A 26695-nucleotide genomic window follows, 5' to 3' on the forward strand; every position below is an offset into this window, starting at 1 on the left:
GTAGCCCAGGCCTCAGACGGGAGCCCAGCAACTGCTGTCACCTGGGTAACGCTGCTCTGGGGATCACAGGCCTTTTCCTGTTTGCTGCCTGCAGAGAAAGCCGGGCTAAATAAGCACCTGCTGATACATCCCGGAATAATGTTTGCTTTTTTTGTAACTGTGTTACACTGTTGACTCATATTTAGCTTGTGATCCACTATGACCCCCAGATCCCTTTCTGCAGTACTCCTTCCTAGGCAGTCATTTCCCATTTTGTAGGTGTGCAATGGATTGTTCCTTCCTAAGTGGAGTACTTTTCATTTGTCCTTATTGAATTTCATCCTATTTACCTCAGACCATTTCTCCAGTTTGTCCAGATCATTTTGAATTTTAATCCTATCCTCCAAAGCACTTGCAACCCCTCCCATCTTGGAATCGTCTGCAAACTTTATAAGTGTACTCTCTATGCCATTATCTAAATCATTGATGAAGCTATTGATCAGAACCGGACCCAGAAATTGTTATGCCCTTCCAGCATGACTGTGAACCACTGATAACTCCTCTCTGGGAACGATTTTCCAACCAGTTATGCACCCACCTTATAGTAGTTCCCTTTAGGTTGTATTTCCCTAGTTTGTTTATGAGAAGGTCATGCAAGACAGTATCAAAAGCCTTACTAAAGTCTAGATATATTACATCTACCACTCCCTCCCGCCCCCCTCCCCCCATCCACAAGGCTTGTTACCCTGTCAAAGAAAGCTATCAGGTTGATTTGATATGATTTGTTCTTGACAAATCAGTGCTGACTGTTATTTATCACCTCATTATCTTCTAGGTGTTTGCAAATTGATTGTTTAATTATTTGCTCCGTTATCTTTCTGGGTATAGAAGTTAAGATGACTGGGCTGTAATTCCCCTGGTTGTCCTTAGTTCCTTTTTTTTTAGATGGGCACTATATTTGTCCTTTTCCAGTCTTCTGGAATGTCTCCCATCTTCCATGACTTTTCAAAGATAATCGCTAATGGCTCAGATATCTCCTCACTCAGCTCCTGGAGTATTCTAGGATGCATTTCATCAGGCCTTGGTGATTTGAAGACATGCTGCCTGCTTCTTGTTTACAATGTCACCTGAAAATGAGAACAGGTGTTCGCATGGCACGGTTGTAGCTGGGGTCGCAAGACATTTACGTGCCACATGCGCTAAAGATTCCTATGTCCCTTCATGCTTCAACCACCCTGATGACGGATTCTGCTTGATAACGATCCAAAGCAGAGCAGACTGACGCATGTTCATTTTCATCATCTGACTCAGATGCCACCTGCAGAAGGTTGATTTTCTTTTTTTGATAGTTCAGGTTCTGTAGTTTCTGCATCTGAGTGTTGCTCTTTTAAGACTTCTGAAAGCATGCTCCACACCTCATCCCTCTCAGATTTTGGATGGCACTTCAGATTCTTAAACCTTAGGTTGAGTGCTGTAGCTCGCTTTAAAAATCTCACATTGGTAGTTTTTTTTGTGTTTTGTCAAATCTCCTGTGAAAGTGCTGGGTCATCATCCGAGACTGCTATAGCATGTGGCAGAATGCAGGTAAAACAGAACAGGAGACATGCAATTCTACCCCAAGGAGTTGAGTCACAAAATTAATTAACGCATTATTTTTTTAACAAGCATCAGCATGGAAGCATGTCCTCTGGAATGGTGGCCAAAGCATGAAGGGACATATGAATGTTTAGCGTATCTTGCACATAAATACCTTGCAAGGCCGGCTACAAAAGTACCATGCAGACACCTGTTCTCACTTTCAGGTGACATTGTTAATAAGAAGCAGGCAGCAGAAAAGGACCTGGGGATTATAGGGGATGAGAAGCTGGATATGAGTCAGCAGTGTGCCCTTGTTGCCAAGAAAACTAACGGAATATTGGGCTGCATTAGTAGGAGCATTGCCAGCAGATCGAAGGAAGTGATTATTCCCCTCTATTCGGCACTGGTGAGGCCACATTTGGAGTATTGCATCCAGTTTTGGGCCCCCCACTAGAGAAGGGATGTGGACAAATTGGAGAATCCAGTGGAGGGCAACAAAAATGATCAGGGGTCTGGGGCATATGATTTACGAGGAAAGGCTGTGGAAACTGGGTTAGTTTAGTCTGCAGAAGAGAAGTGAGGGAGGATTTGTTAGCAGCCTTCAACTACCTGAAAGGCGGTTCCAAAGAGGATGGAGCTTGGCTGTTCTCAGTGGTGGCAGATGACAGAACAAGGAGCAAAGGTTTCAAGTTGCAGTGGGGGAGGTCTAGGTTGGATATTAGGAAACACTGTTTCTCTAGGAGGGTGGTGAAGCACTGGAATGGGTTACCGAGGGAGATGGAGGAATCTCCATCCTTAGAGGTTTTCAAGGCCCAGCTTGACAAAGCCCTGGCTGGGATGATTTAGTTGGGGTTGGTCCTGCTTTGACCAGAGGATTGGACTAGATGACCTCCTGAGGTCTCTTCCAACTCTAATCTTCTATGATTCTATGATTATCTCCCTTAAATGTAAACAAACTTGTTTGTCTTAGCGATTGGCTGAACAAAAAGTAGGACTGGGTGGACTTGTAAGCGCTAAAGTTTTACACAACCACACTCAAAAATAAAACAATGTAACAAAAAAAATCTACATTTGTAAGTTACACTTTCACAATAAAGAGATTGCACTACTGTACTTGCTTGAGGTGAATTGAAAAATACCATTTCTTTTGTTTATCATTTTTACAGTGCAATTATTTGTAATCAAAAATAATATGAAGTGAGCACTGTACACTTTGTATTTTGCATTGTAATAAAAATCAATATAATTTCAAATGTAGAAAAACATCTAAAATATTTAATAAATTTCAATTGGTATTCTATTGTTTAACAGCGCAATTAATCACAATTACGTTTTTTAATGGCGATTAATTTTTTTGAGTTAATCGCGTGAGTTAACTGCGAATAATCGACAGCCCTATTTCAGGCCTTAAAATCTATCAGTCTATGAAAGAGGGGTGGGGACTATTGGGTATCTGAGGATATTAAGGCCGGGAGAAGCCATGACTATGGGTCTCACATCGTGATGGATGCACTGAAAACACCTAGATGGACAAAGTGAGAGGTTGGACCAGGCATTGTCTGTTGCAATTTGGCACATGGTACGTTCTGACGGCTTTAAAGGAGAAGCGCATAATTAAAATAACCCACCCTGAGTGACCGTCTCTGTTCCTTCCTGGTAGGTGGAGACACAGCAGTCTCACTGCTGATTGTCCAGAAAATGGCAGAAGAGAGCGCCGAAGCGACAAGCGATACCAGTAAATACTAAATACTTTGGTCTTAATTAAAAGGGAGCCTGCGGTGTGATTGGCAGAGGGACAAAAATACTGAGGGTGGGTTGCCCCCTCTTTTTTATGAGGGATAAAGACAGGAAACAAGGAGTTTTTGTTGCTCGTTGGTTTATGCTTGTTTTTAATGTTAGCAATTTGGGTCTTTTCCACCCTGAAGAACTCTGGCCAACAGGAGAACTGGTGGAGTGAAAGGCTGAAAATTTGGAATACTGTGTGTACCCCATCTCGGAAAGGATATTGTAGAACTAGAGGGGTTCCGAGAGAGGTGATGAGAAGGATCAAGGGCCTGGGAAAACTCTCCTGTGAAGAGAGCTTGAAAAGACGGAGACTGTTACCTTGGAGAGGAGACGGGTACAAGGGACAGGATAATGGGTGGGATAGAGAGGGTAGATCTGTGTCTAGAACAAGGGGACACTCAATGGAATGGAAAGGTGGGAACTTCAAACTGATCAGACGAAACAATTTTTCACAAACTGGGTACTTAGATGGTGGAACTCACTGCTAGGTGACATCAACCAAGAACTTAGCAGAATTCCAAGAGGGATTGGAGATTTCTGTGGAGAACAGGAAGAGCCAGAGTTGTTATAATGCTAACAAAAATGTTGGCAGAGATTATCCTCTTACCAGCCACTAGAGGGGGACATGGCACACAATTTGTCAAATGCATTGCCATGCTTTCTAATCCACTTGGAGCCCCTTAACCAGGCCAAGGGAGGGCTGTGTGGGGTGGGGATAGCAAGATCTGGGGACTGCCAGTCACTTTGGGATACGCGGAGGGAGGGGAAGCAGTGATGGAAGCCCTGGGCTTCGTACACAGCACTGGGCCCTGCATGGAGGGGACTGTATGATCTGACCTTAAACAACAGTTTCTTTTGCTTTCTGGTAGGTAGAGGGGTTAATGACTCAATGCTGCCGGGTCACGGACAAGAGGAAGGAAGGAGAAGAGATGTGGGTAAAGAATTATATTATTTTATTAGGTACAATATGGTAACATCGAGAGACAGCAGCTGAGCCCCATTGCGTGCTGCACAGACACACAACGAGAGACAGTCCCTGCCCCATCTGAGATCAGAGCCCTGTTGTGCCGGGCGCTGCATAGACAATCCCTTAAGGTGCCGTTCCTTTAGCTCGAGTGGTAATGGCTTGTGCCTTTAAATCCAGAAATCAGAAGTTCAATGTCTACTGCTTATGATTTTATGCCCTTTCTAAAGGCAAGTCCTGGGATATCCTGGTAGCCGCCAGATTAGCCCCGGTAACTCTGGGCAACCATGAAAATCTCTCTCCCAATCAACCAGCTCCTGGCGCCACGGTCCCTGATCTAGCAATCTGGGAAGTAAGAAGGTCCTTCAAAGCCAGTGAAGAGAGCTCAGGGACATTTTTTAACCTTGCGTCTGATGAAGTGGGCATTCACCCACGAAAGCTTATGCTTCAATACATCTGTTAGTCTTAGGACTGGTCTACGCTACGAGTTTAGGTCGAATTTAGCAGCGTTAAATCGAATTAAGCCTGGACAGGTCCACATGACGAAGCCCCTTTTTTCGACTTAAAGGGCCCTCTAAACCGGTTTCTTTACTACACCTCCAACGAGGGGAGTAGCGCCGAAATCGATATTGCCATTTCAAATTAGGGTTAGTGTGGACAGAATTCGACGGTATTGGCATCCGGGAGCTATCCCAGAATGCTTCATTGTGACCGCTCTGGACAGCACTCTCAACTCAGATGCACTGACCAGGTAGACAGGAAAAGCCCCGCGAACTTTTGAATTTCATTTCCTGTTTACCCAGCGTGGAGAGCACAGGTGACCACGCAGAACTCATCAGCACAGGTAACCGTGATGGAGTCCCAGGATCACAAAAGAGCTCCAGCATGGACCGAACGGGAGGTACTGGATCTGCTCGCCATATGGGGAGATGAATCAGTGCTAGCTGAACTCCGTAGCAGTAAAAGAAATGGCAAAGTATTAGAAAAAGTCTCAGAGGCCATAACAGGGACACACAGCAGTGCCGCGTGAAAATTAAGGAGCTAAGGCAAGCCTACCACAAAGCCAGAGAGGCAAATGGAAGGTCCGGGGCAGAGCCACAGACATGCTGCTTCTACGCGGAGCTGCATGCCATGCTAGGGGGTGCAGCCACCACTACCCCAACCCTGTGCTTTGACTCCATCAATGGAGAATTACGAAACACGGAAGTGGGTTTGGGGGACGAGGAAGATAGCTCACAGCAAGGAAGCGGAGAAACCGGTTTCCCCAACAGCCAGGATATGTTTATCACCCTGGACCTGGAACCAGTAACCCCCGAACTCACCCAAGGTGTGCTCCCAGACCCTGAGGGTGCACAAGGGACCTCTGGTGAGTGTACCTTTGTAAATATTACACGTGGTTTAAAAGCAAGTGTGTTTAATGATTAATGATTAATTTGCCCTGGCAATCGCGGCCAGTACAGCTACTGGAAAAGTCTGTTAACGTGTATGGGGATGGAGCGGAAATCCTCCAGGGACATCTCCAGAAAGCTCTCCTTCATGTACTCCCAAAACCTTTGCAAAAGGTTTCTGGGGAGGGCTGCCTTATCCCATCTGCCATGGTAGGACACTTTACCACGCCAGGCCAGTAGCACGTAGTCTGGAATCATTGCATAACAAAGCATGGCAGCGTATGGTCCCGGTGTTTGCTGGCATGCAGACAACATCCATTCCTTAACTCTCTTTGTTATCCTCAGGAGAGTGATATCATTCACGGTCACCTGGTTGAAATGGGGTGATTTTATTAAGGGGACATTCAGAGGTGCCCGTTCCTGCTCGGCTGAACAGAAATATACCCCGCTGTTAGCCATGCGGTGTGGAGGAGGGGTGAAGGGATCATCCCAGAGAGTTGGGTGTGTGGGGAGGAGAAGGGTTAGTTGGGTTTGTGCTGCATGTTAATCCGGAAACCGCAGCCCCTCCTTTTACATTGCAAACCCAGTTTCAATGGCCAACCCAACGGGTGCTTGGTATGGGAAATGAGGGCGCTGCTGTTTGAAACCATTCCCACATGTTATGAAGGTTAAAAAAGCCAAAGACTGTGGCTTACCATGGCTGCCTGCAAGCCGAAATCTGTTGCCTGGCACTGCGTGAGTGATCTCGCACACCAAACTGGCAGGCCCTCAATATAAGAGAAAAAATGCGACCTTGTAACGAAAGCACATGTGCTGTGTAACGTGAACAGCAAAATTTAATGAATTTAACATGAAAGAGTGTACCCATTGTTCTCTAAAATGTGTCTTTTTAAACACCTTTCCCTTTTCCTCCACCAGCTGCAAATGTTTCTCCTTCGCAGAGGCTAGTGAAGATTAGAAGGAGAAAACGGCAGACTTGGGATGATATGTTCTCAGAGCTCCAGATGTCCTCCCACGCTGAAAGAGCACAGCAGAATGCGTGGATGCAGTCAATGTCAGAGTGCAAAAAAGCAAAATATGAACGAGAGGAGAGGTGGCGGGCTGAATTGCGGGATGAACAGAGCAAGTGGTGGGCTGAAGAGGATAGGTGGCATCAGATTGCTGACAGAAGGCAAGAGTCAATGCTCCGTCTGCTGGAGCATCAAACTCAAATGTTCCAGCGTATGGTTGAGCTGCAAGAAAAGCAGCAGGAGCAGAGACCGCCACTACAGCCCCTGTGTAACCAACAGCCCTCCTCCCCAAGTTCCATAGCCTCCTCACCCAGAGGCCCAAGAACGCGGTGGGGGGGCCTCCGGCCTCCCAGCCACTCCACCCCAGATGATTGCCCAAGCATCAGAAGGCAACATCCCCAACGGTTATTTTCTGGTCCGGGAAGAAAGTCCCTTCCTCCAGCTTTCGAAACAGAGCAGAGTGCCTGAAGACGCGAGCATCATGTACATTTCCCGGCCATCCCACGTTGATGTTAGTGAAACGTCCCTTGTGATCCACCAGGGCTTGCAGCACCATGGAAAAGTACCCCTTGCGGTTTATGTACTTGGTGGCTTGGTGCTCCGGTGACAAGATAGGGATACGGGTTCCGTCTATCGCCCCACCACAGTTTGGGAATCCCATTGCAGCAAAGCCATCCACTATGGCCTGCACGTTTCCCAGAGTCACTACCCTTGATATCACCAGGTCTTTGATTGCCCTGGCAACTTGGATCACAGCAGCCCCCACAGAAGATTTGCCCACTCCAAATTGATTCCCGACTGACCGGTAGCTGTCTGGCGTTGCAAGCTTCCACAGGGCTATCGCCACTCGCTTCCCTAGTGTGAGGGCTGCTCTCATCTTGGTATCCTGGCGCTTCAGGGCAGGGGAAAGCAAGTCACTAAGTTCCATGAAAGTGCTCTTACGCATGCGAAAGTTTTGCAGCCACTGGGAATTGTCCCACACCTGCAACACGATGCGGTCCCACCAGTCTGTGCTTGTTTCCCAGGCCCAGAATTGGCATTCCACAGCATGAACCTGCCCCAGTAACACCATGATTTGCATATTGCTGGGGGCCCGTACCTTGTGAGAGGTCTATGTCCATGTCAATTTCCTCATCACTCTTGTCGCCGCGCTGCAATCGCCTCATCGGCTGGTCCTGATTTTGCTTTGGCATGTCCTGGCTCTGCATATACTCCAGGACAATGTGCGTGGTGTTCATAGTGCTCATAATTGCCGTGGTGATCTGAGCGGGCTCCATGATCCCAGTGCTATGGCGTCTGGGCTGAAAAAAGGCGCGAAACTGAGGGAGGGAGGGAGGGGTGACTGACAACATGGCGTACAGGTACAGGGAATTAAAATCAAGAAAGGTGACTGTGCATCAGGGAGAAACACAAACAACAGTCACACAGAATGGCCCCCTCAAAGATTGAACTCAAAACCCTGGGTTTAGCAGGCCGTTGATTTCATGGAGGGAGGGGGAAGCAAATGAATACAAAACAAATCTGGTCCATCTATTTTTTACATCTTAAGCTGGCAGCAGACGGTGCAGCATGACTGATAGCCCTCGGCATCTTCTGGGTGCTTGGCAGAAGATGCTGTATTACGACTGCTAGCCATCATCGTCAAGACGGTTCAGTCGGACTGCCGGCAGGACTGAGTCTCCAGGAGACAAAGCATGTCTGCCCAGGTGACTCTGACTGAACTGGAATACGACGATGATGGATATCAATCTTAGTACACCACCTACTGCCAAAAGGCAAGGGGCTGCTGCTGTGTAGCAATGCAGTCCCACGTCTCCCGGCACCCAGATGACATATGGTGACGCTGAGCTGAGCTGAGCTGAGCGGGCTCCATGCTTGCCGTGGTATGTTGTCTGCACAGGTAACCCAGGTAAAAAGGCGCGAATCGATTGTCTGCCGTTGCTCTGACAGAGGGGGAGGGGCCTGACGACATGTACCCAGAACCCCCCGCGACACTGTTTTGCATCATCAGGCATTGGGATCTCAACCCAGAATTCCAATGAGCGGCGGAGACTGCGGGAACTGTGGGATAGCTACCCACAGAGCAACGCTCTGGAAGTCGACGCTAGCCTCCGTACTGTGGACGCAGTCTGCCGACTTAATGCACTTAGAGCATTTCGTGTGGGGACACACACATTCGACGTTATAAAAATTATTTCTAAACAACCGACTTCTACAAATTCAACCTAATTTTGTAGTGTAGACATACACTCAGAAATTACCCTGTCCTGTACCTTCCTCTGAAGCTCTGATGTGGCCACTGTAGCAGACGGGAGACTGGGCTAGACTGACCATGCTCTGACCCAGTGTGGCACCTCTTATGTTTACAACTTTCCCAAACAACTTAAAAATATATTTTCAATAAAAATTTCTCCAAAAGATCAATGAAAAAAGAAAAAGCAAAAAAAACCCTTTTTTCCACCAAAAATGAAAAAGCCAAACAATTTTGGGTGAAAAAAATTGTTTTTCGGTTAAAAAAACAAACAAACAGGTTAAAAAATAACAGAGGGTCCTGTGGCACCTTTAAGGGTATGTCTACACTACGAAATTAGGTCGAATTTGTAGAAGTCGGTTGTTTAGAAATCGTTTTTATAAGGTCAAATGTGTGTGTCCCCACACAAAATGCTCTAAGTGCATTACGTCCATTGATGGAGTCAAAGCACACGGTTGGGGTAGTGGTGGCTGCACCCCCTAGCATGGCATGCAGCTCCGCGTAGAAGCGGCATGTTTGCGGCTCTGCCCCAGACCTTCCGTTTGCCTCTCTGGCTTTGTGGTAGGCTTGCCTTAGTGCCTTAGTTTTCACGCGGCACTGCTGTGTGTCCCTGTTATGGCCTCGGTCCTGCATGGCCTTGGAGACCTTTTCTAATATTTTGCCATTTCGTTTACTGCTATGGAGTTCAGCTAGCACTGATTCGTCTCCCCATATGGTGTGCAGATCCCGTACCTCCCGTTCGGTCCATGCTGGAGCTCTTTTGCGATCCTGGGACTCCATCACGGTTACCTGTGCTGATGAGCTCTGCGTGGTCACCTGTGCTCTCCACGCTGGGCAAACAGGAAATGAAATTCAAAAGTTCGCGGAGCTTTTCCTGTCTACCTGGTCAGTGCATCTGAGTTGAGAGTGCTGTCCAGAGCGGTCACAATGAAGCACTGTGGGATAGCTCCCGGAGGCCAATAACGTTGAATTCCATCCACACTACCCCAAATCCAACCTGCAAAGGCCGATTTTAGTGCTAATCCCCTCGTCGGAGGTGGAGTAAAGAAACCGGTTTAAAGGGCCCTTTAAGTCGAAAGAAAGGGCTTCGTCGTGTGGACGTGTCCAGGCTTAATTCGATTTAACCCTGCTAAAGTCGACCTAAACTCGTAGTGTAGACCAGGCCTGAGTGATCCACCCCTGCCTTGGCTCCTGGCTTCTGGCAGTCAGAGGAGCATGGGGTTGTGTCCCTGACCATCTTGGCTAATGGCCATTGATGGACCTGTCCTCCAGGAACTTAGCTCATTCTATTTTGGAACCTAGTTATTTTTGACCCATCACCAAATCCAATGGCAGGTGGACTATGCGCTGTATGAAAAAGTATTTCCTCTTGTTTGTATTAACCCTGCTTCCTGTTAATTTCATCAGGTGTCACCTGTGTTTGTGTTGTGAGAAGGGTAAATAACACTTCTCTGTTCACTTGTTCCACACCGTTCATGGCTTTACAGACCTCTGTCCTGTCCCTCCTTAGTCGTCTCTTTTCTAAGCAGAACGGCACTAATCTTTGCAGTCTTTCCTCGTATGGAAGCTGTTCCATGCCCTTGATCATCATTAACTAGATTTATCCACTCATAGAAGCACTTAGCAAAACACGACCATTTTCACGCACCGGCAGCATTTGCTATTGAAACGCCTTCGTCTCCTTTCATCTTTTTTTATTTTGCAGATTTCAGCCTAAAATTCATTAAAGATAAACGGATCCCAATTACCATTACTGTCGTCATCACAGTGTTGATCATCACCGTAATTGCACTGGCAGGTGAGTGAAGGGTCATTACTAACCCAGCTGATTCTCATTCCTTGTCACTGGTTCTTCATTGACTGCTTGTCCTAGCCCCAAGGTCACGGTGCCCACTTGCATTTCCCACGGCCTCTTCTCACCCAGTGGCGTAGTCAGGGTCTAAGAGCAGGGGGAGCAAACATTAAAAAGGCGCCCACTTTTGGCTCCTCTTCTGGCCACACCCCCATGGCTCCTCCGGCCACTCCGCTCCCCCCCCCATGGCTTCTCTGGCCGCGCTGCGGCCATGCGCCCCCTTCAAGCCTGGGGTGTGGCAGCCCCCCCAATTCCAGCCCCGTGTGTGTGCAGGGAACAGAGGGGGTTACAGCCTAGATCAGGGTTACAGGGCCCGGCTCTGCTCAGGGGTTCTGACCCCTCACGGCTGGCCAGTGTGACCAGGAATGCAGCTCCTGGCAGGTCTGAGCCCCTTGGGCAGCGGGGCAGTTTGGGGGAGTCTCTGCGCTCCAGGCTGAGCACCGGCTGCCCCGAACTCATCCCCCGCTTGCCCGGCTCAGGCTGGGCGGCAAAGAGCCAGAGGGTCCCGTCTAGGCTGACATCCCCACAGCAGCCCCTTGCCCCTCACGCCCCACTCTAGCCAAGCTCCTCTTCTCCACCCCCTCGCCCAGCCCGTCCCTCGCTCTCCCCCCGTGCAGGGAGCTGGGCCAGGGCGGCGGCAGCGGCCACTACCGGGTAGGAGCTGCAGGTGATTCCCCATGTTGTTGGGCTCTCCACCTCCTTCCTTGGCAGCCGGGCGGGAGGAGGAGCCGCCGGAGAATCGCTCTGACCTGCAGCCACGGCACAGTGACCCGTAACGCCCAGCGGGGCGGGAGCTGCTGGGAGAGCCGTGGCCCGGGCTGGGCGCCCCTCACCATGTCACGTCTAGCCCCCCCTGCTACTGGCAGTGGCGGGGTTAACATGAGTCTGGTGCGAGGCCGGCGTGTGGATCCTGCTCAGAGCGTGGGGCCACCGGCACCACTTCCTGACAGCCGGGGCAGGGGATGGGGAGGCTAAAGGCGCCCCTCGGCCAGTGCAGCCTGGGACCAGTAAAGGCCGCCCATGGTGGTGAAGTGGCCTGCCCAGGCGCGCTTCAGGCAGCAGCTGATCGCTCCCCCCAGGGCTGCGGGTTCCCTGTTACCCCGTCTCCCCACACCAGCCTGGACTTGGGAAGAGAGATGGACGAGGCAGCCACAGGTAGCCTGCAGCGAGCACAAGCCGATACTAACTAAGGCGCCACTTTTAGAAAATGTGCTGCACCCCGCAAGCTACGCTACTGTTCTCACCCCGCCTTTGCCCTGGTCTGACTCCTCCGTTGAAGCACATTCCCCTTTTCAGAGGGGAAATCTCTCTCCAGACCCTTTCCCCCAAAGAGGAAGGGCCTAACCCCATTCCCTGCCCCCTGGGAAGCAGCCCCACTAGATCCCAGGCCGGGGTAGCGGTGCAGGGATGCAGTGGGTGGGTCTCCCTGCCTCCCACTCCCTGTGTCATCCAACACCCAGTCTCACCTTAAATTGTTGTAGGTTTGGGTGCCACTGTGTGGCCGTGGCTCACAGCGCGTCTCGAAAATTGTTTCCAATCCATTTATCATTGTTCCTCCTCCCTCATCCGCAGTACTGTGTGTAAATGCAACTGGGAGTCAGGCAGAGGATTCCGTTCCCCTATCTGGGCCAGTCTCTCGTGGCTTTGGGAGCATTTCTGAATTTCTTTTCTGTGCCAGAGCTCCTCCGTAAAACTCACGTGACACAGAGAATCTGTCACGCTGTACGAATTCTTCCTGTTCCTGGCTGGGTGTCGCTGGCGCAGCGGAAAGGGGTGTGTTGGAGTGTGTGCGCCCTGCCCCCAGGAACCGAAGAGTTCCCGGGATTCCTTAGAGAAGACATATGCTGTAGGGAGTGTGCGGTGACAGCTGTCAGTGCTGGAGCGAGGGGCTGGCTGCTTGGCCTCACTGGGCAAACAGACCTTCACAAGGGATGTGAATGGCTACGGGGAGGAACACGCTGTAGGGGTCGGGTTGGACTGCGTGGAGAGTGGGAGACTCTGAGCTGGATCCTTAGACCACTTGACACCACTCTGGGGACTCAAGGTGGATGCAAAGAGCCCTCTGAGAATCCCTCCAATTCAGGGGCCTCCCCAGCTGGTGTATGGGCTCTGCACCCAGAGTGTAGGGGATGGGTTGGGGTTGTGGCCAGAGCACGCTGCATTACAGCTGTTCTGTGCTTCCCAGGCGGCCTGAGAAGCACAGGGTAAGTTAGAGCAACCCTGAGGCTGCTCTAAGTCACACCGGGGAAGGTCAGGGCCCTGAATGGCCCCGGAATACAGGAAGCGCAAAGCCAGCATCTCTTCAACATGTGCCAGACATCCACACGTGCTGTTTTGCTACAGTACACGTGCCAGCATTTCTACCGATAGTTAATGCGTCTTTGCGTTGGGAAATCACGTGGCTGGTATAAGTTTCCATTGACCTGAACTGAAATTGTTTCTGGCTTTTCAGTTCATGAAAATATTTTACTTTTATCCCCAACTCAGGAAGGGAAAATTCTGTGAAACCTCGAACGTTTTTGCAGGATCTTGGGAAAACCATTTCCCGCATCCCTCTTGTTAGGCTCCTTTGCCCTCAGTTTTAGTGGCTGCTTCAGTGGCTTGTTTTAGTGGCCTGAGTGGAACGCCTTGGCGAGTGTTTGTGACAGGCCGGCCTTTGGGCCCAGCCACAGAGACCATGAGTTGTTCTAGCCCCACCTAGGGGCTCTCGGCTCCGATATTATGGGTCTCGCTCTTAGCTCTGGAGGGCCCCAGTTCTAGCCCTGGTGTGGCAATCGTCATTTGTGTGTACTGAGGATGGTATGTCAAGGGGGAATCCGTGAAATGCAGCCAGCCCTTCCATTTTTCACCCTTTGCCCCAAGGTTTGGGAGTCATAGGGGATAATCAGCTGAATACGAGCTCCCAGTGGGGCGCTGTGGCCAAAGGCGCTAATGCGACCTTGGACATATAACCAGGGGAATCTCGAGTAGGAGCCAAGAGGTTATTTTACCTCTGGATTTGGCCCTGGTGTGACCGCTTCTGGAATCCCGTGTCCAGTTCTGGTGCCCACAATTCAGGAAGGACGTTGATGATAAATTGGAGAGAGGTCAGAGCTGACCCACAAGAAGGATTAAAACCTGCTTTATTGTGATAGACTCTAAGAGCTCCATCTGTTTAAAAGAGAAGATTAAAAGGTGACTTGATCCTACTCTACAAATACCTACATGGGGCACAAATATTTAACATTGGGCTCTTCAGTCTAACACGATCCAGTGGCTGGAAGTTGAAGCTGGACAAACTCAGACTGGGAATAAGGCATCAGCTGTTAACAGTGAGCGTTAGTCACCCTCGGAACGAGTTACCAAGGGGCGCGGTGGATTCTCCATCACTGACAGTTTGTAAATCACGATGGGATGACGATGTAAAAGCTCTGCTCCAGGGATTATTTTGGGGCAGTTCTAAGACCCGTGTGATGCAGGAGGTCAGACAAGATGATCACAATGGTCCCTTCTGGTCTTGGGATCTCTGCAAATCGACAACCCGGGCCCGAGACGTGTGGGTCTTAGTGCCCTCTCTGGCCGGGATTCCCACGCAGAGACAGACACCCGGGATAGGCCCATCTCTCACCACTGTGCTACTTGCTTATTTTCAGCAAAGAAGACACCCCCCTGCCCAGGCAGCCCGTCCCACATCACTGCTGCGTGCCCAGATGGCTGGGTTGGATTCCAAGGGAAATGCTACTACTTCTCAGAGACTGAAGGGAACTGGAGCACCAGCCAGAGCAACTGCTCTTCCCTCAACTCCACCCTGGCTTCCATTGACTCCCTGACAGAGCTGGTAAGGAAGAGACACGAACCTTCATAACCAGAGCTAGGGACATGACAGAGCCTGGTGCCCCCTGAAGGCCTAAGGCAGCTCCTAGATTCAAGGAACTGAATCCCCTGCGGAGCTGGTTGTAAAATGGAAATTCAGGGACAGGATTTGACATTTTTTAATAGAAAATAGTTGATTTTTCCCCCAAATGTCATTTCAGTTTGGGGTTTTTCAAATCTCATTTTTCAAAATTTGGGGTTCTCTCCCCCTACCCCCCCCTTTTCCCCCCCCTTTTTCCACATCATTTTATACTGGAAAAACGGAGGAAAAATAAAAAGCATGGGGAAAAAGGTGTGGAAACCCACCTTTAAAAAAAAAAAAAAAAAAAAACTATTTCCCAAACTTTTTCCAGCAGGAAAACAGTACAAATGTTATTCTGAAAAAGAAAGGAACATTTTCATCTCAAAAGTATATGCCTCGTTTTTATCTATTGTGACGGGGCAAGGCCAGATGGCTACAGTAAAGTAGTGAGGAACAGGTATGTTAGTCCCAGGTTAAACAAACCCCTGGTACCATGGTAACCAAATGGCAGTTGCTCCAGGTTAATCAAGACACCTGGGGCCAATTAAGATCCTTCTAGAAGGCAGTGGAGATAGCTACAGTGATTGGGACACCTGAAGCAAATCAAGGGCTGGCTGGAACTAGTTAAAAGCCTCCCAGTTAGTCAGTGAGGTGTGTGTATGAGGAGCTGGGAGCAAGAGGTGCAAGGAGCTGAGAGTGAGAGGGTGTACTGCTGGAGGACTGAGGAGTACAAGCATTATCAGACACCAGGAGGAAGGTCCTGTGGTGAGGATAAAGAAGGTGTTTGGAGGAGGCCATGGGGAAGTAGCCCAGGGAGTTGTAGCTGTCATGCAGCTGTTACAGGAGGCACTATAGACAGCTGCTGTCCACAGGGCCCTGGGCTGGAACCCGGAGTAGAGAGCGGGCCCGGGTTCCCCCCAAACCTCCCAACTCCTAATCCAACACAGGAGTAGTTGACCGAGACTGTGGGTTCCACCAGAGGGGAAGATCACTGAGTGGAGCAAATCCGCCAATAAGCGCAGGACCCACCAAGGCAGAGGAGGAACTTTGCCACACTATCTATATCTATATAATTTAACCAGCAATAAAGACAAGTGCAAAGTACTTCACCTAGGAAGGAAAACTCAAATGCATGAAGGCAAAATAGGGCAAAAACTCGCTAGGCAGTAGTGCTGCTGAAAAGGATCTGGTGGTTCCAGTGGATCACAGATATGACTGAGTCGACAATGTGATGCAGCTGAGAAAAAGGCGAATCTCATCCTGGGGTGTATGAACAGGAGTGTTGTAAGTAAGACATGGGAGGAGATTGTCTAGGTTTATTTTGTCCTGCCTGAGCACAGGGGGGCTGGACTTGATGATCTCTTGAGGTCCCTTCCAGCCATTCATGTCTATGATTCCCCAAAGTTGGGAAACTGTAAGAAAATGGGAGGAAACCCCCGAGGTACAAAATGGGGGGAGGAGGAAGTATTTGGGCTTTTTAAATAAATTTTTCCTGAGCAAAAAATCTGAACCCCTCTGTCCTGTGTAGTTTGACTGGCAGCTCTTTGGGCGAGGGACCACCTTTCTGTGTGTGCAGCACCTAGCGCGTGGGGGCCCTGATCCCCATGACAGCGGCTGTAACACAGACAAGGATATAATGTGTGTGTTCTTATCCACAGGATTTCATGCTGCGCTATAGAGGGATCCCTTACCGCTGGATTGGCCTCCGGAGGGAACAAGGCGAGGGCCAGCCCTGGAAGTGGACCAACGGTACCATATTCAACAACCTGTGCGTCCCTTTTCCTCATTCGCTTTGTCAGTAGTAGGGCGCAGAGAAATGCAACAAAACCCTGGGCTGGGTGGAGAACGGGGATTGGAAGCGAGACCTCAGGATCTTAAAAGCCTGATTCTCTACTGCCTGAGCGACAGGGCTCGTTCTGGGGAGGTTGCACCTGGAGGAGACTTGTAGACTCTTCCATAGCGTAGGCACCAGAGGAGGACAGAGAGCCCCACTCGGGTAATGTGGATGACACAAGTGGGACTGGTTGGAAAAATTCCAGCTCAAAGTTTTCCCTTATGGAAAATCTGGTTGTGTTGAAAGCAAAATTTCCTGCAGGGAAAAAGTCACTTTGGATGAGATTTTTCCTTTGTGGAAATTGATTCAAATGTTTATTTTCAGTCAACCCAGAATGAAACATTTTCATTTTGGTTTGCCTGTGGGGCCGCTGCAGCACATCATGGGAATTGTAGTTCTGGGTCCTTCCGGTCCCATTTGTCCCTGGTCTTGACCAGACAATATCTCCCATGATGCACTGCAGTGTCTCACTCATGCGTGTTCTTATGTGGTATTTTGGGGGTAGGAAGACACTGCAGTGCATCATGGGAGATGTAGTCCATCTGGGAATCAGGACCTATAGGAGAGAACAGTGGAAGAACCAAGAACGACCATTCCCAATTGAAAATGATGCACAAACACATCCCATCGTTCATGCACAATGACACCCCATTGAGGGGAATCGCTATGGCTACGGGATGCAGCAGCAGATGTGGCAGCTCGGTGAGGGAGCAGCTCGGTAGCCGTGTTAGGGCCTTGCTAAGCACAGCTGGGCTCTGGCTGCCTGGGGCAGAAGGGGAGGCAGAGGGAAATGGATGGGAAGTGTGGGGGAGAGGTTGGGAGACCCAGGGGGAGAAGATAATGAGTGGGGGGGGGCAGGTGAGGCAGCACAAGGATATTGGGAGAAAGGGGAAGTTGCTGGAAGAGGCGAGTCTGGAGGGAAAGCGGGAGGACAGGTCTATCAATGGCTATTAACCAAGATGATCAGGGAAGCAACCCCATGCTCTGGATGTCCCTAGCTCCAATTGCCAGAAGCTGGGAGTGACCGACAGGGGATGGATCACTTGATGATTGTCCTGTTCTATTCATTCCCTCTGAAGCACCTGGCACCGGCCACTGTCAGCAGACAGGATACTGGGCCAGATGGACCATTGGTCTGACCCAGCACGGCCGTTCTTATGAGGTTTGCTTACCCTGAGGTATTGCCTGATTTCCAGTCTAGCTGCACTAATGCATCCAGTTCTGGTCACCCATATTCAATAAAGACGCACTCAGACTGGAACAGGTGCAGAGAAGCGTAGCTAGGATGCTCGCAGGAATAGAGAATCTCTCTTATCAGAGGAGAACATAAGAACATAAGAACGGCCGTACTGGGTCAGACCAAAGGTCCATCCAGCCCAGTATCCTGTCTTCCGACAGTGGCCAATGCCAGGTGACCCAGAGGGAGTGAACCTAACAGGTAATGATCAAGTGATCTCTCTCCTGCCATCCATCTCCATCCTCTGACAAACAGAGGCTAGGGACACCATTCCTTACCCATACTGGCTAATAGCCATTAATGGACTTAACCACCATGAATTTATCCAGTTCTCTTTTAAACTGTTATAGTCCTAGTCTTCACAACCTCCTCAGGCAAGGAGTTTCACAGGTTGACTGTGCGCTGTGTGAAGAAGAACTTCCTTTTATTTGTTTTAAACCTGCTGCCCATTAATTTCATTTGGTGGCCCCCTAGTTCTTGTATTATGGGAACAAGTAAATAACTTTTCCTTATTCACTTTCTCCACACCACTTGTGATTTTATATACCTCTATCATATCCCCCTTAGTCTCCTCTTTCCCAAGCTGAAAAGTCCTAGTCTCTTTAATGTCTTCTCATATGGGACCCATTCCAAACCCCTAATCATTTTAGTTACACTTCTCTGAACCTTTTCTAATGCCAATATATCTTTTTTGAGATGGGGAGACCACATCTATACGCAGTATTCAAGATGTGGGCATACCATGGATTTATATAAGGGCAAGGAGATATTCTCTGTCTTATTCTCTATCGGTTTTTTAATGATTCCTAACATCCTGTTTGCTTTTTTGACTGCCGCTGCACACTGCGTGGACGTCTTCAGAGAACTATTCACGATGACTTCAAGATCTCTTTCCTGACTAGTTGTAGTTAAATTTGCCCCCATCATATTGTATGCATAGTTCGGGTTATTTTTTCCAGTGTGCATTACTTTACATTTATCCACATTAAATTTCATTTGCCATTTGTTGCCCAATCACTTAGTTTTGTGAGATCTTTTTGAAGTTCTTCAGTCTGCTTTGGTCTTAACTAGCTTGAGCAGTTTAGTATCGTCTGCAAACCTTGCCACCTCACTGTTTACCCCTTTCTCCAGATCATTTATAAAAAAGCTGGGGAATACCACTAGTTACCCGTCCCCATTCTGAAAATTTACCATTTATTCCTACCCTTTGTTCTAGGTCTTTTAACCAGTTCAACCAGGAGACTGAAAGAACTTGGCTGGTTGAGCCTAGAAGGATGAGAGGGTCTCTCATTGCTCTCTGTAAATACCTTGGGGGTAGACACCTGGGAGTGAGAAGAGCTACTGAAGCTACAGGAAAATGTTGGCACAAGAGCACACAGGGATAAACTGGCCAGGAATTAATTTGAGGCTGGAAATTAGCAGAAGGTTTCAGCCCATCAGAGGAGGGAGGTTCTGAAGCAGACGCCCTGTTGGAGCCATGGGGCGAACCACCTAACTAGATAGAATACAGAGCCTGAGAAGTCTACGAACAGGAAGATATGCCGGGGTTGCCTGCCATAGCAGAGGGCTGGACTCAGTGACCCAGGAACTCCCTTCCTGGCCTATGTCCCCTCACACACTGGAAAGACCTGCAAGAAACTTCACAACCTCTGTTTCCTGTTCTCTGTGAGACTGATTTTCAGGGGCTCAGTGTCCAATGTGACATTTACAGCTAGAAGTGATTAGCTCCGGGTTGATTAGTAGCAAAGCCTGATTGAGAACCCAGTTCCCCTGCTTTGGACAGCACTGGACCCAGGGCCGGCTCTAGCTTTTTTGCTGCCCCAAGCAGCAAAAAAAAGCGCCACCTCCCAAGCCCCCAAGCCGAACGCCGCGCCGCCCCCCCGCTGAGCGCCAGGAACCCCCCCCCCGAGCGCTGCATGCTGGAGCCCGCCCCCCTGCGCCGGGCGCCGCCAGAACCCCCCCACCCCGAGCGCCGAGCCCCGCGCTGCCCCCCCCGCCAAGCGCCGCGCCGCCAGAGCCCGCCCACTGCAGCGCCGCCAGAGTGCCCTCCCCCCCCGCGGAATGCCGCGCCGCGCTCCCACTGCTGCCCCTTACCAGGTGCTGCCCCAAGCATGTGCTTGGGTGCCTGGTGCCTGGAGCCGGCCCTGACTGGACCACATTGCTTCTCCGTACGTGAGCAGGAATGGGAGCCGGCTGCATCTGATAACCCCACACTGCTTCTCGTTGCAGATTTCAGGTCAGAGGCGAAGGGCAGTGCGCCTACCTGAATGAACATGGGATCAGCAGCTCCAGGTGCTACTCAGACAGACATTTCATCTGCAGCTGGCCGGACCAGTGCTCTAGAAGGAAGCCAAGCGCCGCAGGAGGGGACACAATGTCTAAGATCACGTAAAGGGCCAATGCAGCCTCTTCAGTGGATGCAGAACTTACACATTCATCATCTCTTGCAGAGCATCCTACCTCTCCAACCATTGCTCCCTCCAGATCCCTGCTGAAAAACCATCTTTACAATGCTCACAACACTAACTCTACTACACAGTAACACCATTGCCATGGTACTAATGAACAGGGGGTTTAGAGGTTTAAATCTAATATTCTGTTAATACGTGAAGTGAATAAGTTATTTAGATTATGAAGAATCCCTGCTTTTATTTAAAGAAGAGTATGTGTCTAGCTCGCTTGGTTATGAATATACCCTGGCAAATCAAACAGAGCCTGAGTCAGCCGAGAGCTTGAAACAATAACTCAGAAAAGTGCCCCATTTAATGTATTGACACGTTGACTCTGGAACCTAGTGTCGACACTGACTTCTTTCTTTTTCCTCTATGCTGCTTTTCCTGGTGAGGGTCGCGGCAGCAGCATGGACAGTAGGGAGAACCAGACCTCCCTTTCCTCCACAACAGGTTCCAGCTCCTCCTGGAGGATTCCCAGGCCAGCCGGGAAATATAATCCCTCCAGCGTGTTCTGGGTTGGCCTTGGGGCCTCCTCCCAGTGGTACATGTTCAGCAGAGTTCCAAAGGAAGCCTACCAGGGGGTAACCTTATCCTGTCTCAGAGAGTAAGCCCAGCAACCCTGCGGAGAAACCTCATTTCCGCCGCTTGTACCTGTGATCTCATCCTTTCAGTCATTACCCAAAGTTCATGGCCATAGGTGAGGATGGGGACATAGATTAAACTGTAAACCGAGAACTTCGTCTGAGAACTCAGCTCCAACTTCCCTACCACAGATCGGCACAGTGGCCTCATCACTGCCACCACCTCCCCAATCCGCCGGTAGATCTCCCGCTCCCATTTACCATCACCAAGCGGTGATTGGCTGATAGCTCTGCCCGTTTCTGCACCCAGATGTCCAGAACATACAGACTCCCTCCGAGGATCGTTACCTTGTCATGGTGGAGGGGCTTGCATGTTCCAATGAACCCCAGGGCTATGTCGTCTGGAGCCCAGTGCTCCTGGGAGGATGACCCTAGACGAACAGGTCTGGGGGGAGGTTCCAGACTAAAAATGATCCCGCGCAAGATGCTCATGAAAGCCCAACAAATGAGCACGCGAATCTTGCCTGGATTAGGAATATCGGACCCACCCCTGAAGCCAGGCCTGGGGCTGGTGTTAGTGAGTGTCTGATGGCCAGGCAACCCATGTAACCCGGCCGGGCCTAGCCCGAAAAGGGGACGGGGGCTCAGCACCCGCGAGGCAAAGGGTGAGGGTTGGGTGCGATGCCCGAATGGCAGCAGGAGAGATGGACCACGCTGGGCTGGCCTCCGCGATGGAGACTGGCCTGACACTAACATGCAGGCAGAGGCAGCTATTCTTTGAGCTAAAGAACCAGACTTGTGAACAGCAGCTACTGCAGGGGGACAGAGACCCTGAGTGTGGGATATAGACCGTTACAGTTGGGAAAAGGCCGAAGAGACTGAACCAAAGTCGGGGTAAGAAGTAGCCAGTGGATCTTGGAAACATCATTTGAAGCTGGGACTGGACGACAGGGGATGGATCACTTGATAATTGCCCTGTTCTGGTCATTGCCTCTGAAGCAATTGCCACCAGCGACTGTGGGAAGACAGGATACTGGGCTAGATGGAGCATTGGCCTGACCCCGTATGGCTGCTCTGATGAACTTTATTTTTGTGCGTGTGTTTTTGAGTAGATCTCATCAGAATTTGACAAGAAACATTTTTTAACAGTGTTTTCTCCAGGATTTTTTGCCATCCTTTATTTATTTATTTTTATTCTGACTGAAACTGTGAATGGGAGAGACTTAGTATCTCTCATCATGTGCATTTAATTCATTGCTCTGAGCTAAGATTGTTTGGGTCGGGAGAGCTCCTGGAAGGGTTTAGTCACTTCCCCTGGGCTGTGTAAATACCAGAGTAACCCATAATGACTCCCAGTCAGGAACCAAATTAGTGGCCAGGTTTTCAATAGATTCATGTAGGTTAAGGCTAGAAGGGACCATTAAATGATCTAGTCTGGCCTCCTGCCTAGCACAGGCCAGAGAACTTCCCCCACTTACCCCTGTATTGAGCCCAATAACTTGTGTTTGGCTAAAGTCTATCTTCCAGAAAGGCACCAGTCCGGCGTCCGGCACACCAACGCCATATACAATGAGCTGAGCTGTTCTGAAACTCTGCCCTAAGGGTCACAAGAGGAGCTGTCATGGTGGTTGAGGGAAATCTGAGGGTCCTTAACTTGGAGCAGAAACTAAAGCAAAAAACAAACAAAACACAAACAGAAACCTGAACCCGAGTCGTAGATTCCAAGGCCAGAAGTGACTGCGGTGGTCATGTCATATGATACAGGCCAGAGACCTGCCCCCAAATAATTCCCGCTGAAGCCGGGCCTTCCATTTTGGATTACTCTGGTGTTTAAAATAGACAAGTAAATAAACCTGTGTTTTGCTGGGAGGAAAAATCAACCAACCAACCCTACTTCCTCTCACTTTTAAAAACTCTTTTTCCCACATCGGGAGGGAGGGATGGGGAAAATATTTGTTTAAAGAGAGACCGTAGTGGGGGAGGGGCGGGTTCTTTCCAGAATTTTTCATTTCAAAATCTTTTGTCCAAACAAAGAAAAAGAAATGAAATTCAACCCAAATGAACACATTGGGGAGGGGGAAAGGGGGCTAGACATTTTCTTTTTGTAAAAAAGTTATTTTCTGTTTAAGAAAAATGTTTTGATGGCAAGTTTTTGATCTGGTCTATTGATCTGTAGATAAATGACATGTTTTTCTTCCCTTCCCCTTAACACAGATTCCCTGCTGTGAATTGCCTACAATCTAAGGACAAAGTGTGCCTTCCCTGTTTGGAAAGTGCTTTGTACAGGGCAGCCTGTAAATTGCTGGGCAGGAAATGGTTTTCCCATACGACAAAAAATATTGATATAACAAAAAAATTCTGTCCCAAATCGGGATGAAACCATTCCACAATATCCCAAACAAGCGGAGAGCAACCCACTCCCCCAACAGTGAGTGCACTCACCTGAGAGGTAGGAGATACAAGTAAGTCGCTGCTCTGAATGGGACAGATCAGGGACTTGACCGGGTTTTTTTCACAGCCCAGGTGAGGGCCCTGACCCCTGGGCTATTCTCACATGGTCTGTCCTGGCTGTGAGAACTTGTCCCAAGGAAAGTTTTACCAAACCAGCTCTGTTTCTGCAAAAAGTTTTGGATTCACTGAATCAGCATTTTCAAACAAAAAGCTGCTTTATCAAAAGATTCCTGACCAGCACTAGTGGGACTCTCCCAGAAACAGATAACGAGGCTGGCATTCGTTATCACAGCAATAACAAACAGCAATAACACACAGCACACTCTGGGGGGTGCAAAAAAGGAGCCTGACAGAAGTTCTGATCCAAAGCTTATTGAAGTTACTGGAAAAACTCACAGGACCAGATCCTCAAAGGTGGGATATGAGAACCTAGATACCTTTGAGGTTTTGGGCCCCATTAACTTCACTGAGCAGCCCCCTTTAACACTGTCATACCAGTATCTCCTGTACAGGACTGCCCCCTAGAGACTGAATTACAAATTATTGTTTTAATGTATGATACTTTAGAGATCACATTGTGCTAGACTCTGTAAAATACCTTACTCTGACCATGTGCTCTACCTGTTGTTGTTTGTCTTACACTTGTCTGTTCTGAGTTTGTACAGCCCCTAGCACAACTGAGTCATGCTCCATGACGGGCTAAGTGCCACTGCAGCACAAATGCAATGGCACCGTCGCTCTTTACAGCGCATGGTCTGTGCGCCGGTGAGTTCTTTGATGGTTGCTGAGTCCGATGGGTGAGTGACAGTCCAGTCCACAGGTACGACACACCCACACATTAGCAACGCTCTGAATCCAAGCAGCAGATGCCGATCATCACAAAGTTTGATCCAATTCACCTCGCTCCATCTACAAGCTGACTGCCAACCGGCGCGGCATTCTGCATTCCTTTCCCAATCATCCACAGAGATTCCAAAGGACACTACGTCAGCTTTGCAAGCATCCCGGAATCTGCGCAGCGGTCTGCCTCTCTTTCTAGACCCTTCGCGAGCGTCGAAGTCCTGCAAACTCTTCGGGATCCTGTAATCCGGCATTTGCGTGACATGACCAAGCTGCCTGAGTCCTTTCTTACTAATTAACATTCCCATAAGTGACATACCAGCACGATTTAGCACTTGCACATTTGTCACCCGTGTTGCCGTCTTCTTTGAAGAATTTTACTTAAGCATCTGACATGGAAGCTGGTTAGTCTCCTGGTATGTTTGGCGTAAGTCGCCCATGTTTCTGAGTCATACAGAAGCGTGGATAACACATACGTGTTATACATACAGATTTTCACTTTAATGGACCATTTGTTATTGTTCCAGGCTCTGTCTTGCAAAAGACAAAAGTTTCGGCAGCTTTGCTGATTTGCTAGTGAGCTCAGCGTCAAGATCTACATGGCTGGTAACAGTAGAGCCAAGGTAGCAAAACTGGTCCACATCGTCCAGACGAACACCTCCTAAGGTGATATCTGGAACTGGCTCTGAAGAGCCCTGGGGCGTGAAAACTGTCTTCTTCAAGCTTCTTGCTAGTCCAGAGATTTTGCATGAATCGGAGACCTTGGTAATAATGTTGCAGGACATCAACACGGTGAGCCACAGGGGCTGCATCATCTGCAAACAACAGGTCCCTTATGATGATCTCCTTCACCTTCCTCTTAGCTCTGCACCGTGCAGTGTTAAACCCACCCCCGTCCTGTCTGGTGCTAGTACAGACACCCCCTCAGACATCACGGAACGCACGTTCCAGCAGGAGTGGGAAGTAAATATTAAACGATGTAGGAGCCACTACGCAGCCCTGCTGCACTCCATTGTTGATGTTAAGCGACGTTAAATGACTGGGGGTAAGTGTCACTTGTAATACCAATAAATAATAATAGACAAACATATAACAAAGAGCTGCCCCAAAGACAACAGTCAGGGAGAGAACCAGAAAACAATGAGAGGAGATTGTTGCAGGACTTTCATTCTAACTGTCTAAGCCAGTGGTTTCCTGTGCTCCGCGGACCCCTGGGGATCTGCAGACCATGTCTAAGATTTACAAAGGGGTCTGCACCTCCATTTGAAATTTTGCAGGGCTCTGCAAGTGAAGAAAGGTTGCAAACCAATGGTTTAAGCCAGGGGTTCTCAAACTGGGTATCGGGACCCCTCAAGGGGTTGCAAGGTTATTTCATGGGGGATTGCGAGCTGTCAGCCTCCATCCAAAACCCCACCTCCAGCATTTATAATGGTGCTAAATATATAAACAAGTGTTTTTAATTCATAGGGGGGGTCACACTCAGAGGCTTGCTGTGTGAAAGGGGTCACCGGTACAAACATTTGAGACCCACTGGTCTAAGCAATGGGGCTTAGGGCATTTGCATCTCATTATTTCTGTGTCACGGTGCCTGGGGGACCCTGTCGTTCTGCTTCTCTTCTCTAGGTGACCCCTGGACTGTCCCACGCTAGATGCACGGTGTGATCCAGGGACCCCTTAGTACCACCTGGCAAAGGGGCCAGCGTGGGGGCCTGGGGCGTGAGTCTCACATTCAAGTGCGTGTCACTGGTCACCAGTGTCATTGTGAAACACACGTACGGCTGGTGTGCAAGCAGTTCTGTGTAAACACCGACCATTATGGTCCCAGTGTCTGTGTCTAGATGGATGGTCACCGGCAAAGGTGTGAACCAGTTTTCTGTCAGACAAAGGCTGTTTCTCTCTCTGGCTGTTTACAGGTAAATTAAGTGTGGGATGGTTCACAGTGGGGCTCCTCTCCTGGGTCTGAACCAAACGCTGAGGAAGGATGGGGGGGAACCACACAGAGAGAAAAGTAACAGGATGGACAGTGTCAGTTACGCTGCTTCTACCTCCATTAATAACTGGGAATTAAACCCTGTCGCTGTAGCAGGAACATAAATGACCTGTTGCTACTGGAGTCACTGAGTGCGTAGAAATTGGCCCCAGCTTCTGGGCAAATGCGCTGAGTGATGCATTTGGTCTGTAATAACGTGTATGTACGTGTCTGTCTCACTTGTGGCTGAATTCTGTTTATATTTATATGTAATATATTAACTGACTTTTGGGGGGAGGGTTAAGTAGCATGGGGGGAACTCTCTCTCATGGGATTTGCGGGATCTAAGGTTTTCCTTAATCTTCCTCACACTCACCCAATAAAGGTGTTGTTTTGTCAGATGCTACTTGGTAGTTTGTGAATCCCCACCTGACTCCCAGAGATGTGCCTGTCCTGCAGCAATCCTTGCATTCAGAGGTGTGTGTTTATTGCCGCTGGGTGTCCCAGTGGAGGTGTGACAGCCGCTGCCATGGCTGACACCCCAGGAGTTGAGCCAGGGAATGTACAGAAGAAGATGCAGGAGCTGCCCTGGGCTGGAGCTGCAGGGCCAGGCTTTGTAGCGACGGGTGTAATGGACGTCGATCCTCTG

General features: G+C 49.3%; 1 protein-coding gene across 2 annotated transcripts in view; it reads left to right on the forward strand.

The window, feature by feature from the left end:
- Positions 1–25475, forward strand: part of LOC117870446 (C-type lectin domain family 2 member D-like) — a 50026-nt gene extending 24551 nt beyond the window's left edge. The window contains exons 3-8 of one of the 2 annotated variants that reach the window (XM_034757600.1): positions 3218–3292; positions 4212–4277; positions 10661–10753; positions 14440–14624; positions 16340–16449; positions 19982–22465. In XM_034757600.1, coding sequence (XP_034613491.1) covers positions 3256–3292; positions 4212–4277; positions 10661–10753; positions 14440–14624; positions 16340–16449; positions 19982–20144 — 654 coding nt within the window. In that variant the 5' untranslated portion in view covers positions 3218–3255 and the 3' untranslated portion in view covers positions 20145–22465. Of the gene's footprint in view, positions 1–3217; positions 3293–4211; positions 4278–10660; positions 10754–14439; positions 14625–16339; positions 16450–19981; positions 22466–24604 lie in introns of those variants that run through there. The other variant, XM_034757601.1, reaches the window with a different exon arrangement.
- Positions 25476–26695: the final 1220 nt, after the last annotated feature.

The sequence above is a fragment of the Trachemys scripta genome, unplaced genomic scaffold (genome assembly GCF_013100865.1).
Source record: "Trachemys scripta elegans isolate TJP31775 unplaced genomic scaffold, CAS_Tse_1.0 scaffold_28, whole genome shotgun sequence".
Taxonomy (NCBI): Eukaryota; Metazoa; Chordata; order Testudines; family Emydidae; genus Trachemys; species Trachemys scripta.